The sequence below is a fragment of the Coffea arabica genome, chromosome 9e, assembly GCF_036785885.1.
Source record: "Coffea arabica cultivar ET-39 chromosome 9e, Coffea Arabica ET-39 HiFi, whole genome shotgun sequence".
NCBI classification, from domain to species: domain Eukaryota; kingdom Viridiplantae; phylum Streptophyta; class Magnoliopsida; order Gentianales; family Rubiaceae; genus Coffea; species Coffea arabica.
In genome coordinates, this window is record NC_092327.1 from 31,799,260 (window position 1) to 31,815,687 (window position 16,428).

General features: G+C 38.2%; 1 protein-coding gene and 1 non-coding gene across 2 annotated transcripts; both read right to left on the minus strand.

The window, feature by feature from the left end:
- Nucleotides 1–769: 769 nt before the first annotated feature.
- Nucleotides 770–2,160, minus strand: LOC113709863 (probable LRR receptor-like serine/threonine-protein kinase At4g29180). Its single transcript, XM_072065768.1, has 3 exons — nt 2,119–2,160; nt 1,930–2,030; nt 770–1,172 (listed from the first exon to the last, which is right to left on the minus strand). The coding sequence occupies exons 1-3, from the start codon at nt 2,158–2,160 to the stop codon at nt 770–772; spliced, it is 546 nt and encodes a 181-aa protein (XP_071921869.1).
- Nucleotides 2,161–14,737: 12,577 nt separating this feature from the next.
- On the minus strand, nt 14,738–14,844 carry LOC113738282 (small nucleolar RNA R71). The gene has a single exon (XR_003460069.1). It is a non-coding gene; the product is annotated as a small nucleolar RNA R71 (small nucleolar RNA).
- Nucleotides 14,845–16,428: the final 1,584 nt, after the last annotated feature.

The window sequence follows — 16,428 nt, forward strand, 5'->3', positions numbered from 1 at the left end:
AGGCCAAGTTTCATGTTTGAGGGGGAAAAAGGAACGTCTAGTGTTAATTCCTCTTAGATGCACATTTTAGCAAGTAAAACTGCATTAGTATGCATGACTAAAGAAGTGGCTAATTTTCATTTAAACAACTAAACAATCATCTTATCGAAAACTGGTAACAAAAGTAATTTAACAATTGATTAGCTAATCATTATGCATAAGCATTAAAAAAGGACGAGAAATTAAGTGATGATAATAAGGATATAAATGTAGACAACAAAAAAAAGTTTAGGAAGAAAAAACTCAAACTAATTAGATTCAATTAATTCCTAAAACTTATAAGCAGTCGAAAGAAAACATTAAGAATTTGCAGGGTGTTTAAACTCTCTTTTGAGATTGATAGCAACTAAAGCCTTGGAAGATATTGTGAGTGGGTTGCAAAATTCCAGTTTTTCCCAATCAATGAAGCTGATCAAGGGACTACTATGTAAGGAGGGTGAGTGACTTTTACATTCACTTGATGCATAATCGAGTGAATTAATTAGGAAATTGTCTTTTACCCTATCAGGGACTATCAAAATTATTTAGATTATAATGTTAACATATTCTTCTAATGGCATGAAATTTATCAAATATAAAATACAAAACAGAAAGAGGTAGAGAATATAAGAAATTTAACACAAATGAAATGTTTGAATATGCAATCTCTTCTCTCAGACGTACATAGCAACTGGGCTGCACCACCAATCTCATAGCAGAAAGAGGTAGAGAAGCAATGATCATGAATGACCTATCTTGCACTTGGAGCGGTGTCTATCTCAAGGCCATCATCCTGCGGAAAATCTGCAGCCCTTGATGCTATCTCTTCAGATAGCTCTATTGCCAAACACTGCTTTAGTTCAACAAGTAACTCCATGCCACTCATCCTCTGACTAGCCATTGCCATTGTACACGTCATGGCGGCCTCCAAAAACTTCCAGGCCGAGTTTATGTGGAACTTTCCTTTCAGTTTTGGATCCATAATTTCATGAATGTCTCCCCTTTCTACCCTTTTGTTCACCCATTCAACAATGTGAATATTGACATCATCGGTGCCCTTTATGATGGCTGGTTTTCCAGTGTTCAGTTCCAATAAAACGATGCCGAGGCTGTAAACATCACTTTTCTCATTGAACTTGAAGGTGTAGTTATATCTGAAAGCCAATTTAGATGTCATTAAAGGACACCAATGCACATAATCTATAGTTTTACTATGAAGGATACGAAATCTTGAAAAAAAAAATTCTTAGATAGTTTGGTAGGGATGGAACCCGGATTTTGGTTTAGAGAAGGGGCGAACAGTCAAACACAGTACAAACTAATATTCATCATAAAATCTAGATTATAAACTTGAATAAGAATATATAGTTTTACTGAATATTTTTTTACAACTTAGGACGAAAATATTTTGAGAATGGAAAACACAATTTATGAGCCTCTAAAAAATATTATAATATGCTTACATCTTTTTTCATATTGTTTAAAAAATTTCTTAAATTCTAAATGTTCAACTATCGTACTTAATTTTTTTGAAACTTTTATGCATAGATATATTATAATGTGGTAAGGCTCATTAAATGCTGCAATAAATATGCAACAAATATTCTTTGGCATTGAAATCGAAAACTGCATCTTTGTCTTTAATTAAATACAAAAGAAGTAGAATTAGAACTTTTTCTTGTAAATGAATATTTAGTTTGTAGCAAAGTTCACCAAGCATAATTTATAGAAGACTCGTACATTGTGTCCACATGCTCAAAATATTTTCATCCTAAGTTGTAAACAACTATTCCAGTTGTATACTTAACGCTGTATATATCAATTAGGAAAAGGATTGCAATGATTTGAGAAACCTTTATAGAATGGCAGCTTAGGAAAATAGAAAAATTTAACTTCATATTGAATACATACTCTGGATCTAGGTAACCAGCTGTTCCAGCCACTGCTGTTGTTACATGAGTGTCACTTTCACTTGAAAAAATTCGAGATAAGCCAAAATCAGCAAGCTTAGCCTGCAATTTTTGGTTCAATAGTATATTGGCACTTTTCAAGTCTCTATGGATATTGGAGGATTGCATCCATTGTGTAAATACTCCAAACCTGAGATGAAACTTTGTGGTCATTACCATGTATTGACTTCATTATCACTTAATAATTCCCTGAAATCCCAAAAGAGAAAAGAATGGACTGAGTTGAAAATCACCTTGTGCAGCATCTAATGCAATATGAACTCTCTCTTTCCAGCTTAAAGGGTTAAGATTTTTCCCTGTGCTCAAAGAAAGTCATTCAAATAAGAATCAATAAGTGAAGAAACTTACCAGCCACATTCCTCTATGTATAATCTTCACACACAAGATCAAAAATAGTGAATAGTAAAGAGTTTAAACCAATTGTGCTCTTAAATTATAGGGATTGACAGTTGGCACCCTAAATTATTGCTTGTGATACTTTAGTACCTAAACATCTTTTTCTTTCACACGTACACTTGAATGATATACTTTGGATTGAAATTGAGTACTTGATTAATACCTTAACCCAAAAAATCTTTAAATAACAACTAGCACATGCCTCATGTTGTGGATGGACATCACACAATTGTTAATATATCAATAGATTCAAGCATACAAATGGAATTACTCCTTATCAAAAAGAATGTGAAAGAAGAGTTTACCAATAAAAAGCAACGTAAAATCACAACATTTCTAAATGATAGACACAAATATAGAACCCCTAAAATTAAGGCCAGTTATCTTTTAATTTATGACTGTTGCTTACGTCGTATTGTTGCTTAGTACAACTTATAGTCCATGATGTAGCCAGTGCTTTTAAATTTGGACTTGGAAGTGAAGCAAAAGAACTTCTAGTTTGTAGTTCAATCGGTATGACCAATTCAATCCTAGTTCAAAGGTTTAGTAATTTTTTAATTTGTTTTAGTATTAAAACTTTTGAATTAAGCCGAAATATTTATTTTAAAAATAAAAAAAAATTAGTGCAATCTGGTTGAACCTAACGAGTTTGACCAGTACAATCGAAGTCTTTGGATTAATCATTGAACCAGATCGAAGACATGGCCGGTTCACGATTCGATTGGTCAAAACAAACGGTTCGGTTAGGTTTTCAGACATTAGATGCAGCAATTTTTCCAAAATATTCTATGTATTTTTTTCTAAGAAATATTCTAGTAATTTTGACCCCAAGTAGTCTTTTCCATTGGTAAAAGCAGTGAATTAAAATTTAAATTGCACCACCCGATTCAATTGGTTGAAAGGGGAGCTAGTGAGCTGTTTGATCCAAACTTTCTTTAAAAAAATGAAGATAGCATTTCACTGGGTTTAACCAGGGAAAATCGAACAAAAGTCAAACTAATCGGTTTTTATTAGTTTTTTTTTTTTTTTGTTTACCAGTACATTTTCTTTTTTTTTTTTACCACTTTAAGTTTTTCTTATTTCTCCTCACTCGAATTTCATAATCAAAACTTTTATAGTATTTGTTTTTATCTTTTAGATGATATGGACAACTATAAACGCTCTTATAAAATTTTTCTAATTTCTGTAAGGTCCATTGGTTTTGAAGTAAGCATGAACATAACCAAAATTTCTCTACCTTATCTTTGCAAAGACTTCAAATAGTTTTTTCCTCCATGGAGCAAGATCTTGGTTTCAAGCCAAGGTCTGCCTCTCTTTGCCTTTTTTTTTTTTTTATATTCAATAAAGTCTCTTTCAAAGTATCTTAGTGAGAGTTTTCTTTCTCCTAATGTTTTCTAGTGTGAGTTTTGCTCTCTCATAGGGTTTCCTAATGAGAGTTTTCTTCTTTCCTAAAATATTATGGAGTTTTGTTAGTTTTTTGTTATTTCTTTAACAGATCTAAGAGTTTTTCACACCTATATGTCAAATATGGGATTCCTTCATTTCATCTGATCTCAACATCGACTTTGAATTTGAACCAGTTAAACAGCAGTTTTGATGGTCTTAACTTGCATAGAGCTTCATTGGGCTGCTCATGATTTATTTGATCGGTTGGAGTTTCACAATGTAATCTTTGTTATTTTCTAAAAATTTATTAAATTTAATGATTTTTTAGATTAACCGTATTTGTGACATGTTTGTTGTATTTTTTTTGCATTCGTTTAGATTTCATGGAATAAAAAGTTATATTTTATAAAAAAAAAAAAAAAGTAGGAAGCATGTACATAGAGGTTAAAATACCTGATAAATGTTGTCTTAAATTTCCGTTCGCCATATACTCACAGATTAGAGCCATAGCGCGCTCTTCCTTCAGCGCAATATCCGACAAATGATACCAAGTTTGTGTGATGAATCTTGATCAAGATTTCCACCTTCCTCAATGATATAACAAAGTCCGTTAGAAAAATGAGTAGTAGCAATTCTGACTTTGATTTATATGTCCTCTAGTACAATCTTCCTCTGAACGGGCTAACCTAAGGAATATAAATCACAAGCACGAGAAATTTCCAAAAATCCAAAATCTAATTATGTACTAATAATTTTGCGTCATAGAAAATGTTTGCAAAACCAGTATAATTGTGGACATATCTTTTAGATTACTTTTTCTAAACGTATTTTTTGAAAACTACATTTCCGTAATACTTTTTAAATGTGATGCATGTAAAATAAAAATATAATTAAAACATGTATTTAATTTGGGAATCTTAGAAAAATTTTCACAAAACTTCTAGAATACCTATTTCACAACCGATGATTATTTACCATTCGATATAGGTAAGGGATAATTTGAAAAACCTTCCTTGAGGATTCTGACAATTTCATTGCCCTCTTTTGAGGTTTTAAAAATATCACTTACCTCTCATATCAGCAATTTGAGACCCAATGCTTATATCATTAATAGTGAAATGACTCTGCTATCCTTACAATTTAAGATGTTTTACACATCTTTGAGGAGCGAAACAATTAAAAAATTTGCTAATTAAATTAACCATAATTTGAAATTAAAAAAACAACTAATTTGCTATATAAAAAGAGAACCAATATAGGGGGGCTTTTTTTAATTAATTTACTTGACAAATAAAATGAATCATATTTGATGTGCATAATAAATAAAAGGATTCAAACATGAAAAAGAATTAAGCCGTTTACAAACTATTAACCATAATTTGATTAAAAATAATTAAGCCATTTAAAAACAAAATTACCCATAATTTTATTATGTTTAAAATTAATTTGGCATTAGAAAAGGGGTCAAATGCTAGACTAGCTTTTTTTATGTTCTTAAAGATCATAAAAAATTGGATGTGAGGAGAATTTGGTTTTCCATTGTCTCTTCTTAATACCATGATGATAACAAGAATCTTAAGGTAAGTCAAAAATTTTGATACAAAATTTGTTACTTTTGATTGCAAATGATGAAATTTTTTCGTTAATCATGTGTAACGGCCTTATAAATGAAACAATAACTTAGATTGAATAATTAAATTAACTATTATTATAGGTGAGGAGCACTTTGAAATCAAATGATCTTCTCACACCTAAAATCATTTTTTTTGTTGCTTTTTTTTAATTTGGTAAATTTTTACAAGGAAATAGGTTTCAAGCGAGGTTGGTGATAGAAAACTTTTCCCTTCGCGTGTAGGGGCACTTTCTCTCTCTAAAAAAGAGAGCAACTCTTCCTTTTGTGGGAGCTTCCAAAAGTTCCGACAGTCCCAAAAGATTCAATCTTTGTATCTTTCAGACAAGGTTTTAGCGTTAAATACATTGTTCTAAGTGCATTTCGGTCGGATCCCTTTCATAGTAATTGGAGCTGAAGAAGTCTTTACTAAGAGCAGAATTCCTAGAATCGCTGTTTGAGATCATGGAGACCCTTTCAAGCTGTACTACTATGAGGTAACAGATCTACCGGCTAAGACGAAGTTCCAAGGGAGTGGTTTTGTTTCCGACAGGTAAACTCACTGCCATTCTCATTTCCTATCTTGTCTGGTATAGTAGGTGCATTAGTGTTAGGTGCATATTGCTCTGTTTCTTTGTTGCCTACCATTCTAACATTTACCTAGAGAAAAGCATATTTTTTTCTTTTCCCTTAGTGGGTTCATCGGGTTTCCTTTGAGGTCAGTGTGGGTGTGAGACTTATACTGGCAGTACCTCATTTAAGCCTAATGGCTGAAGACATTGTGGATATTCTGCAAAGTTTTAATCTCTCGAACAAGGAGCTGCAAGTCACAGAGATGGGGAGCGAGGAGCTAACTTTAGGTATCAAGGAGTGTTAAAGCAGTTTGTTAGGGAAAATAGTGGGGGAGAAGATAGCTAATTACACGGGTGTGAAGAACTTTGTCACAGCAGCATGGGGGTATCCAAGGGATTTGACTGTGGCTGAGTTGGGTCCAAATTTGTTCCAATTTATTGTACCAAAAGAAGAAGATAGGGATAGAATAGCTCAGGGAGGCCCGTGGATATTGGATAACCAATTACTGGTTCTGAACAAATGGTATGAGGGGATTGAAGATGATGAAAAGGCCTTTAATTTAGCACCACTTTGGGTGCAAGTCTGGAATCTTCCAGTTCACTATATCTCAAAGGAGGTGGGGAAGAAAATAGGTTCTGTTTTCCACCTGGTAAGAGACGTCATTATACCACAAACTGGGGGAAAGGAAGGAAGGCACCTCAAGCTAGCTACAGTAGTGGATATTACTCAACCTCTGCTGCGAGGGACAACCATCAAAGTGGCAGGGGTAGCAAAATGGGTTCAGTTTAAATACAAGAGATGTCCGGACTTTTGCTATAGGTGTGGCAGAATAGGGCACAGTGAGAGATCTTGTGGAATGGGTGTGAGTGGGAGGGAAGGTAAAAGGGATAATCAATAGGGGAATTGGATGAGGGCAGGGCATGCAAATGGGATGATGTCTGCTCAGAAAAAACATACAGGGGTGGTTTTTAACCCCCAAAGGAGCCACTGGAGTTATCAGAATGGGGAATGGATAGAGAAAGAATGTCCAGGGACACAAGTACATGATGGTTCCAGAGGAGCGGAAGAGGAGTGTGAGAGAGAGACAGTCCCAGAATTGGGAGGAAGCCAGCGGGATGAACAACCAACTGATCAGAGGGAGGTAGTGGAGGCAACAACCTCCAATTCAGTATCTGTTTCAAACATGGAGGGTGTTGAGGAAACTGAAGTTCTAATACCCAATTCTGGTGGGGATATAACCCACGCAGGGGAAGTAAAGGGTGGTAACGAACAGGGTGGGAGGACTTCTATGATGGTAGATAGCGGTCTTGAGCATATACTGAGGGAGCAAGGGGTTCAGCAATTTCAACAACCAGCTTTGGAGGTGGCAAATAATGGCCTGTTACTTACACAGGTTGATCAGGTGAGCATGGCTACAAAGCAAAAGGGAATTAGGAAGCAGCTTCGAAGGGTTCAAAAGCCTTTAAGATCACCTAGCAATAGAAGACAGGATCTAAAAGGAATTAGTATCAACCTGGGGAATATTAAATACCAAGGCAAGAGGAAAAGTACAGAAGTGGATGTGGCTATGGATAACGTTGAGGAGGAAGGACATGAGATGAAACGAAATAAACTAGGGGCTGAGGGGGAAGGGTCCATCCCTTATAGGACCCCAGGATCCAAATGAGAGTTCAGGTGTGGAATTGTCAAGGAGTGGGGAGCCCCTTGACAATTCCCCAGCTGAGAGAGGTTAATAACCTCTTCTCCCCAAGTATGGTGTTTTTAAGTGAGACCAAGAATAGAACAAAATACATGGAAAAAGTGAAAAACATTTTAAGATTTGATGAAATGGTCGTGGTGGAGGCAATGAATAAGGCAGGAGGATTGGCTCTTCTTTGGAAAGATGAGGTGAATATTATAGAGGTTTTGAGGACTGTTTTTACCATAGAAGCGCATGTGGAGGACCCGGAAGTGAACACTGATTGGTGGTTTGTAGGCATCTATGCAAGTTGTGATGATCAGTTCAGAAAACAACAGTGGGAAGTTATAGAAAGGAGGAAGAGATTGTGGGGAGAAAAATGGATGATAGCAGGAGACTTTAATGATATTGTATCTAATGAAGAAAAATGGGGAGGAAATAGTCGACAGGAAAGCAGCTTTCAAGACTTCAAGCAATTCATTAATGGGAATCAGTTGATGGATATTGGGTTTGTTGGACATCCTTGGACTTGGTGTAACAATTGGGATCAAGAAGGAGAAATCAAACAGAGACTGGATAGAGGTTTTTGTAGCTACTCCTGGTCAAAGGTGTATGAGAAAATTCAGTGTACTCATATTGACTCATATGCGTCTGATCACAGCATTCTTTTGTTCGATACTAAGATGAATCTTGGTAAGAGGAAGAAGAGATTCTACTTTGATAAGAGGTGGCTTAAAAGAGAAGATATAGGGGAGGTAATCAAGTCGGCTTGGGAGCAGGAAATGGATGGATCTAGGATGTTTCAAGTGGTTAAGAAGCTCAAAAACTGCTGAGTAGCTCTACTACAATGGAGGAATAACTTCCAAGCAAATGCAAGAGTGAAAACTGAGCAGATAAAAAACCAGTTGAGTGATCTGAAGTCTTCTCTAGGTAGCACCAGCAAGGATTGTAAGGATTCTCTAAAAAAACAGTTAAAGGAAGCCTACAAAGAGGAAGAGTTGTACTGGCTTCAAAAATCGCGGATACAATGGCTTAGGGAGGGTGACAAGAACACGAAATTTTTCCATGCCTCGGTACAAGGTAGGAGAAAGAGAAATAGACTGAACAAACTTCAGCGAGAGGATGGTACTTGGACTGAGAGTGAGCATGCAGTGAGCAAGGAGATTGCAGAATACTATAGGAATCTGTTCAACAGTAATGACGTCGGGGACTTAACTGAGGTACTGGATGGTATACCCCATACTATCACTGATGAACTCAATGGAAATCTGATGAAACCAGTTTTGGAAGAAGAAATAAAAGCTGAAATTTTCTCTATGAACCCAGATAAATCTCCTGGGGTTGATGGTATGTCACCACTTTTTTTCCAAAAATTCTGGACTACCATCAAGAAAGAAGTGGTAAATGCAATCCAAACCTTTTTTCATACAGGCCACCTCTTGAAAAGTGTTAACCATACGGTGATTACTCTCATCCCCAAAGTGCTTAATCACACATCTTTGAATCAGTTAAGACCAATTAGTCTTTGCACTACCATTTATAAAGTCATTGCTAAAATTCTTGCAAATAGGCTCAAAGGTGTTTTACATTGCTGCATTTGCAAAAACCAATCTGTATTCATCCCCGGTAGGCAAATTATAGATAACATCTTAGTCTCTCATGAGTATTTGCATTATCTAAATAACAAGAGACAAGGTAAGGATGGGTTTATGGCAGTGAAGTTGGACATGTCCAAAGCCTACGACCGTGTGGAATGGAGTTTTCTTGAGGCCATTATGCAAAAGATGGGGTTTCAGTACAGATGGATAAACTGGATTATGGAGTGTGTAAGAACTGTATCTTACTCCTTCAATATTAATGGGGAGGTGAAAGAGTATGTGATACCCACAAGAGGTATTAGACAAGGGGATCCCCTATCCCCTTATCTGTTTCTCCTTTGTTCTGAAGGATTTTCCAACCTCATTCGGCAGGCTGCACAAACCAGAAAAATTTCTGGGATGAAGATAAGTAGACAGGGTCCTAGTATAACACACCTCTTCTTTGCAGACGACTCTTTGATCTTTTGCAAAGCAAATAAGGATCAGGCTACGGAATTAATGAGGGTGCTGCAGGTGTATGCCAAAGGGTCTGGACAACTGATAAATCTGGATAAGTCTTCTATACTATTCAGTAAGAATGTGAGGCTAAATCTGAAGCATGAGATTTGTCAAGTTATGGGGAATATGCAAAGTGTTACTCAAGGCAAGTATCTCGGATTACCAATGGTGGTATCAAGATCAAAGCAGCAGATTTTTGGCTTTGTCAAATCAAATATACAACAGAGAATGAGCAAGTGGAAAAACAGGTTCTTAAGTACAGCAGGTAAGGAAATTATGCTTAAGTCAGTAGCCTTAGCCATGCCGACGTATACCATGTCCTGTTTTAGGCTCCCATCCAGATTATGTAAGGAACTCAGCTCACTAATGTCAAACTACTGGTGGGGAGAGGCCAATGGAAAGAATAAGGTACACTGGTGCTCTTGGAGGAAGCTCACTCGGAGTAAGAACATGGGAGGATTAGGCTTTAAAGATTTGATGGCATTTAATGCAGCACTTCTAGGCAAGCAGGTTTGGAGACTGATAACGCAACCTATTCTCCTAGTCAGCCAAGTTTTGAAGGCTAAATATTTCCCAAGGACTTCCATATTTAGGTGCAAAGTCCCCAATACTGCATCTTGGATATGGAGGAGCCTTATGGGAGCTAGAGAATTGGTGGAACAAGGAACAAGAAGAAGGATTGGCAATGGAAACAACACCAATATCTGGGATGATTGCTGGATCCCGGGTAATATAAATGGGAAAGTCACGACCAGAAGACATATGGACAATGGACTTCAAAAAGTTCATGAGCTGATCTGCCAAAAGTCATGGAATACGAATCTGGTTTTCAAAAATTTCAATCGACAAGATGCTGAAAGGATTTTGGCCATACCAATAAGCTTATCAGGGAAGGAAGATAGTCATTTCTGGATATACGGGACAGATGGAAACTATACCGTTAATTCAGGGTATAAGCTACAGGTGCGGCAAGAAGGAAGTAAGCACAGCAGAAACCAGGTGGAGGGATCTACTAGTTGGGAGGATCAAACACAAAAGCTATGGAAGGAAGTGTGGAAATTGAAAGTGAAGCATAAACAGAAAATCTTCCTATGGAAATGTCTCAATGATGCGCTTCCAGTGAGAGATCTTATACATGGCAGAATCAAAATTGGAGACCCCATTTGCAATAGATGTGGAGAAGATAGGGAAACATTAGAGCATACCCTTTTGAACTGCAGGGAGGCAAAACTGATATGGAAGCTAGCCCCTATCCAATGGGAAGGAATGATGGAGCAACAAGGGAATTTCCGCAACTGGTGGACATCAATCTCAGAAGCCAGGAATAGACCAGAAGGTGGGCAACATATTTCGTTGTCTGTCCATATTCTATGGCAGATATGGAAAGCTAGGAATGAGGAGGAATTTAATGGAAAAAAAAAACAGCCTTGGAAGACAATTCAGAAGGCGCATCAGGAATGGTTAGAAATGGTGGAATTAGATACTAAGGAATCTAGGATGAGCACAGACGAAACAATAGCTCTACAGCAACACAGTTCGCAGTCAGCTTCAGAATATGGGATACTGGAAGTACGGATTGGGGTAACATCAGATATATCCAACCACGCCTTTGGCATTGGAATCAGCCTGAATCAAGGAGATCAAGGACCACACCGAGGATGGGCGCTACGAGCAAGAAGTTCAGGATCAATTCTGGTGGATGAAGCAATTGCCCTGAAGCTGGCAATGTGTAAGACAGCCACAACGCAAGCCAGGGAAGTGCAATTCCAAGTGCAAAACCCACAAATCCTTAACAATATTCGCACAAACAGAGTAAGTGAGATTAGATTAGCGACTGTTGTGGATGACATTCTTCAATTAAGCCAATTGTTTCATATGTGCTCCTTTTGCCTAGTTAGAAAAGATAAGACTCATTTAAGCTACAAGCTTAGCATTCATGCCTTGGGCATGATTTTTGATGAGGAACATTGGTTTCCTTAGTGGTAAATATGCCGCTTGTAAAGTTCAATCGAGCCCTTGCTCGCACTTGTATATCATTTGTCAAGCAATACAATCAATTATCGTTTCGAAAAAAAAAAAAAGCGAGGTTGGTGATATTTTTGAAATCTTGAGGGATAGCAATGAAATTGTTTGAAACCTGGTAGAGGCTCCTGAAATTATCCCTATAGGTAAAATGGGTAGATAGTGCCAAATTGTCTTGATTACCTCTTATTGAAACTGCTTTTGTCCACGGGTTGCTGATGAAGAAGACAGCATTTTTACGGCAAAATTGCTGCCATCTTCCAAGCATCCAAGATAAACTATTCCAGAACCTCCCCTTCCAATAACTATCCGAAAGGTGTTGGTAATTTCAATTATCTCAGAGCACTTGAACATTGTACTTTTGGTCTTCAATAGTTGCTCTTTCTTTAGTTCAACGATAGTACCGCCCTCTCCTTGTTCTTTCTTTAGTTCATCACAAGTACCTAATGGGGGCAAATTTTAGACGTCATCAAAATGTTTTCTTTTCCAACTCCACCAAATGGCAAAGATTTTGGATTTTTTTTTTATACATTGTCAAAGTAAGAATTCACGCTAGTGGATTTAAATATATATTGCATTTTTTCTGTACAAATTTAAAATTCACTTTTTGAACATGTGGCATGTATCTATACATGTTAGTGTAAAAAAATTTGTACACTAACAATGTATAAAAGATTAATTTAAAGTTTTATAAAAACCATAATATTTAATAGTATATTAGCCTGTGCCTTAGCACGGTATTTTTTTTTTTGGTTAATTGTTGATAGGTTGCATTTTAGTGGGTATTTTGGGCGTTATTGCATAATTAATTGACTGAATATTTTCGTTAATTGGGTGGATTTTACTAATATTCTGTTTTGGGTGCTAATTGCAGGAATGGGTGCCGAAAAGTGCTTAAATTTAACTTTTAGGAGATTCGTCGGACGTGGGGCCCGTTTGAGAAGCGGAAAAAAACCTAATTGTAATAGATTTTATTTTAATATATATTTCTAGGGAGTCTTGCTGCAATTTTGAGAAGTAACAATTTGTAATTTATCTCTGGCGCGGCTTAGGTTAGAGAGGGGTCTTCGTTTTTGGTTTTTGAATGAGAGGAGAGAGCCGCAGCCTGGAGGGGAAAAAGGCAACGGACAGAAGCCATCATTGTTGACTTGTGAGAAACGAATTCTTCATGTTTTGACTTGACAACTTGAGAAATCAAGCAATTGAGAAACTTTCACTCTCGTGTATCTTGACTTCAATTGGAAAAAGGAAGAAAGCTTAAAGGAGCCGCCATTGTTGACTTTGCTCTTGGGCTGTCCTACCTTGTGCGAATCGAATTGGAGAACAAAAGCAATCTCTCGTATGTTTCCACTTAACAATCGAGAGCAATACAAATTTGAGCTTTCTCCTCCTGTGGTGGACCGAAGCGGGATAATCGAAGTGCAAACCTTTCTCAGTTTTCCACGCGCGGTTTGTCCTCCATTAATGGAGGGCTAATTCTCTAATTCTAGTCAAGGGACAGCTGATGAATTGGTTCAATTAATGCTGTGAGATCTAAACCGCTTTTAATTATTTCCTCCGTTTATTGGTATTTATATGTTCTTTGCTTTTAACTGTTATAGCTCTTGTGTATGATTGATTAGTGCGCAATAATTAATTATTCATATAGGCTATTTTGCTAAATAGAGGTAATTGAATCCGTAATTGTTCGTTACCTCTATCCCAGTAGCAACTGGTATAATTGGGTTTATGTCAGGGGAATATATGATCTAGCTTAAATAAACCCTCGTAGCGTGTTTATTGGTTAGGATTGGGCCTTTCTAATTATTAATGCAATCTGGAAATTGAATCCTACGGTCGTACCTAGGGTTGTTTTTGGGTTAGAGAAATAGCTAACGGTCGTACCTTGGCTATCGATAAATTAAGGAAGGGTTGGTTGTTTAGCGCGTGCGAGACAACTAGAACCAATCTATTAGTAAATGTTGGAATTACCTTTGAATCAATGATCAGTGCATGAACCATTTCTGAAGTATACCCTTGGCTAGAGTTTCTCTCATTTATTTCTTTTAATTAATTATTTTCTGCAGTTAATTTGTTTAGTTGGCATTTGATACCAAAACCCCCCATTAATCTTGATTTGAAAAGAAACAAATATCTCTCCAGTCCCTGAGGAGACGACCCTGCTTACCACTATCTACTAGTTAGAGAACTCAGTTAAATAATTGATTCAGGTATATCGGATTAAGCAAACTCTTCGGGAACAGGGTGAATCAAGTAACCCATTGCACACCTAGAGTCCCTGCTCCAGTACTCGAATTGATTACTAGCTGTTGCAGGTGGTAGTTAGGATTTATTTATTATTATTGCACAGGTTCGGCACCTGTCAATTTTTGGCGCCGTTGCCGGGGACTGGCGTCTGAATTAGTTGTTTCTTTTTGAATTCAGTTTTTATTTTGTTTTATTTTATTTTTCTTTTTCTTGGTACTTTTGCTAGTTTATGCCCCGTTCTTCTCGCACAGGTGACTTGGTATACGATCCTGAGGTTGAGAAGGCAGCACGTAGGCGAAGGCAAGAGACCAAGAGACAAAAAGAAGGGTACTCATTTTCTGAAAACGAGTCAATAGAAGACGAATTGAGCATGGCCAACACCCAGACATTACGGGAGCTGGCTACCCCAGAACTGACTCATCAGCCCTTGTGCATCACGTTCCCAACTCTGGCTGAGAATACCTCATTCGAGTTGAAATCGGGGTTGATTCAACTCCTACCTTCGTTCCATGGCCTTTCTGGTGAGAAACCCCACAAACATATCAAGGAATTCGAAGTGGTTTGCTCTAGCATGAAACCCCCTGCGGTCACCGAAGAGCAAATACGACTCAGGGCTTTCCCTTTCTCTCTCAAGGATGCAGCGAAGGATTGGCTATACTACCTACCTGCAGGTAGTATCACCACGTGGGCACAGTTGAAAAAGAAATTTCTGGAAAAATTTTTTCCCGCATCCCGGGTTGCGAGTTTGAGAAAGGAAATATGCAGTATCAAGCAGTACTCCGGGGAATCATTGTACGATTATTGGGAAAGGTTCAACAAGTTGTGCAAGGGATGCCCACAGCATCAGATTAGCGAACAACTGTTGATCCAGTACTTCTATGAAGGGCTCCAGTCAACTGACAGGGGTATTATTGACGCTGCGAGTGGAGGAGCCCTGGCGAACAAAACACCGAGGGAAGCATGGGACCTTATTGAAGCCATGGCAGAAAACTCTCAGCAGTTCGGCTTCCGTGAGAACACTCCTACCCGTAGAGTCAATGAAGCAGAGACGTCATCCATCCAGCAGCAACTGTCAGAGTTGACGTCTGCTGTCAGGCAATTGGCCATGAGAGACACACCGCGAGCAAAGGTGTGTGGAATCTGCACTAGCATGGACCACTGCACGGATTTGTGCCCCATTTTGCAAGAGAACGGGGCGGAACAGGTAAATATGGCCGGAGGCCTGCCCGCGCCCCGCAGGCAGTATGACCCGTATTCCAACACATACAACCCCGGTTGGAGAGACCAGCCCAACCTCAGTTATGGGAACAGGCAACAAGGTTCATTCCCGAATCGTCCACCAGGATTCCACCAGCCTTGGCAACCAAAATCTCAACCCTCATCCTCCAATTCAGAGAGTTCCTTGAAGGATCTAGTCAAGAACCTGGCCACGACTACTACTAACCTGGTCACGACTACTACACAGCTTCAAGAGGAGATCAGATCATTGGCCGCGAAAACCGAGCAGCTCCAGCAGGGCACCAAAGCTGACAAGAAGGACCAAGATGTTCGAATAAGTCAACTGGCAACTGCCATCAACCGCTTGGAATCTCACGTTTATGGGAAACTGCCATCGCAGCCCCAGGAAAATCCCAAGAATGTAAGCGCCATGACACTGAGGAGTGGTAAGGAGTTGGAAGGGGCTAAAGTGAAAAATTCGAAAAGCAAAAGTGAGGAGGAGATAGAAAAGGAGATTGAAGAGGAAGGGCGCATTCGCGAAGAGCCTAAGGTAACATCTATTCCTTCGATCCCTATTAAATCTAATATAGCTCCTTTTCCTTGCAGGTTGGAAAAGACAAAGAGGGCAGAAAAGGAAAAAGAAATCCTGGATGTGTTCCGCAAAGTTCAAGTAAACATCCCCCTATTGGACGCGATCAAACAGGTACCCAAGTACGCAAAGTTCTTGAAAGACTTGTGCGTTAACAAAAGAAAGCTAAGGGGTGATGAAAGAGTGATGGTAGGAGAGAATGTATCAGCTGTACTTCAAAGGAAACTCCCACCCAAATGCGGAGATCCAGGTATGTTTGCTATCCCCTGTAAGATTGGCCATTCTAGTATCAAAAAGGCCATGATAGATTTAGGGGCTTCTATTAATGTGATGCCTAAGTCAATCTATGATTCCCTAAATTTAGGACCTTTAAAAGAAACGGGGATAATAATTCAATTGGCTGATCGTACATGTGCTTACCCGGATGGGATAGTTGAGGATGTTTTAGTGCAAGTAGATGGATTAATTTTTCCTGCTGATTTTTACGTGCTTTACATGGATGATAGAAGTGCCCCGAATCCATCACCCATTATATTAGGAAGACCATTTTTGAGTACTGCCCAGACTAAAATTGATGTTAGTAAGGGTACTCTCACGATGGAATTTGATGGAGAAATAGTCCACTT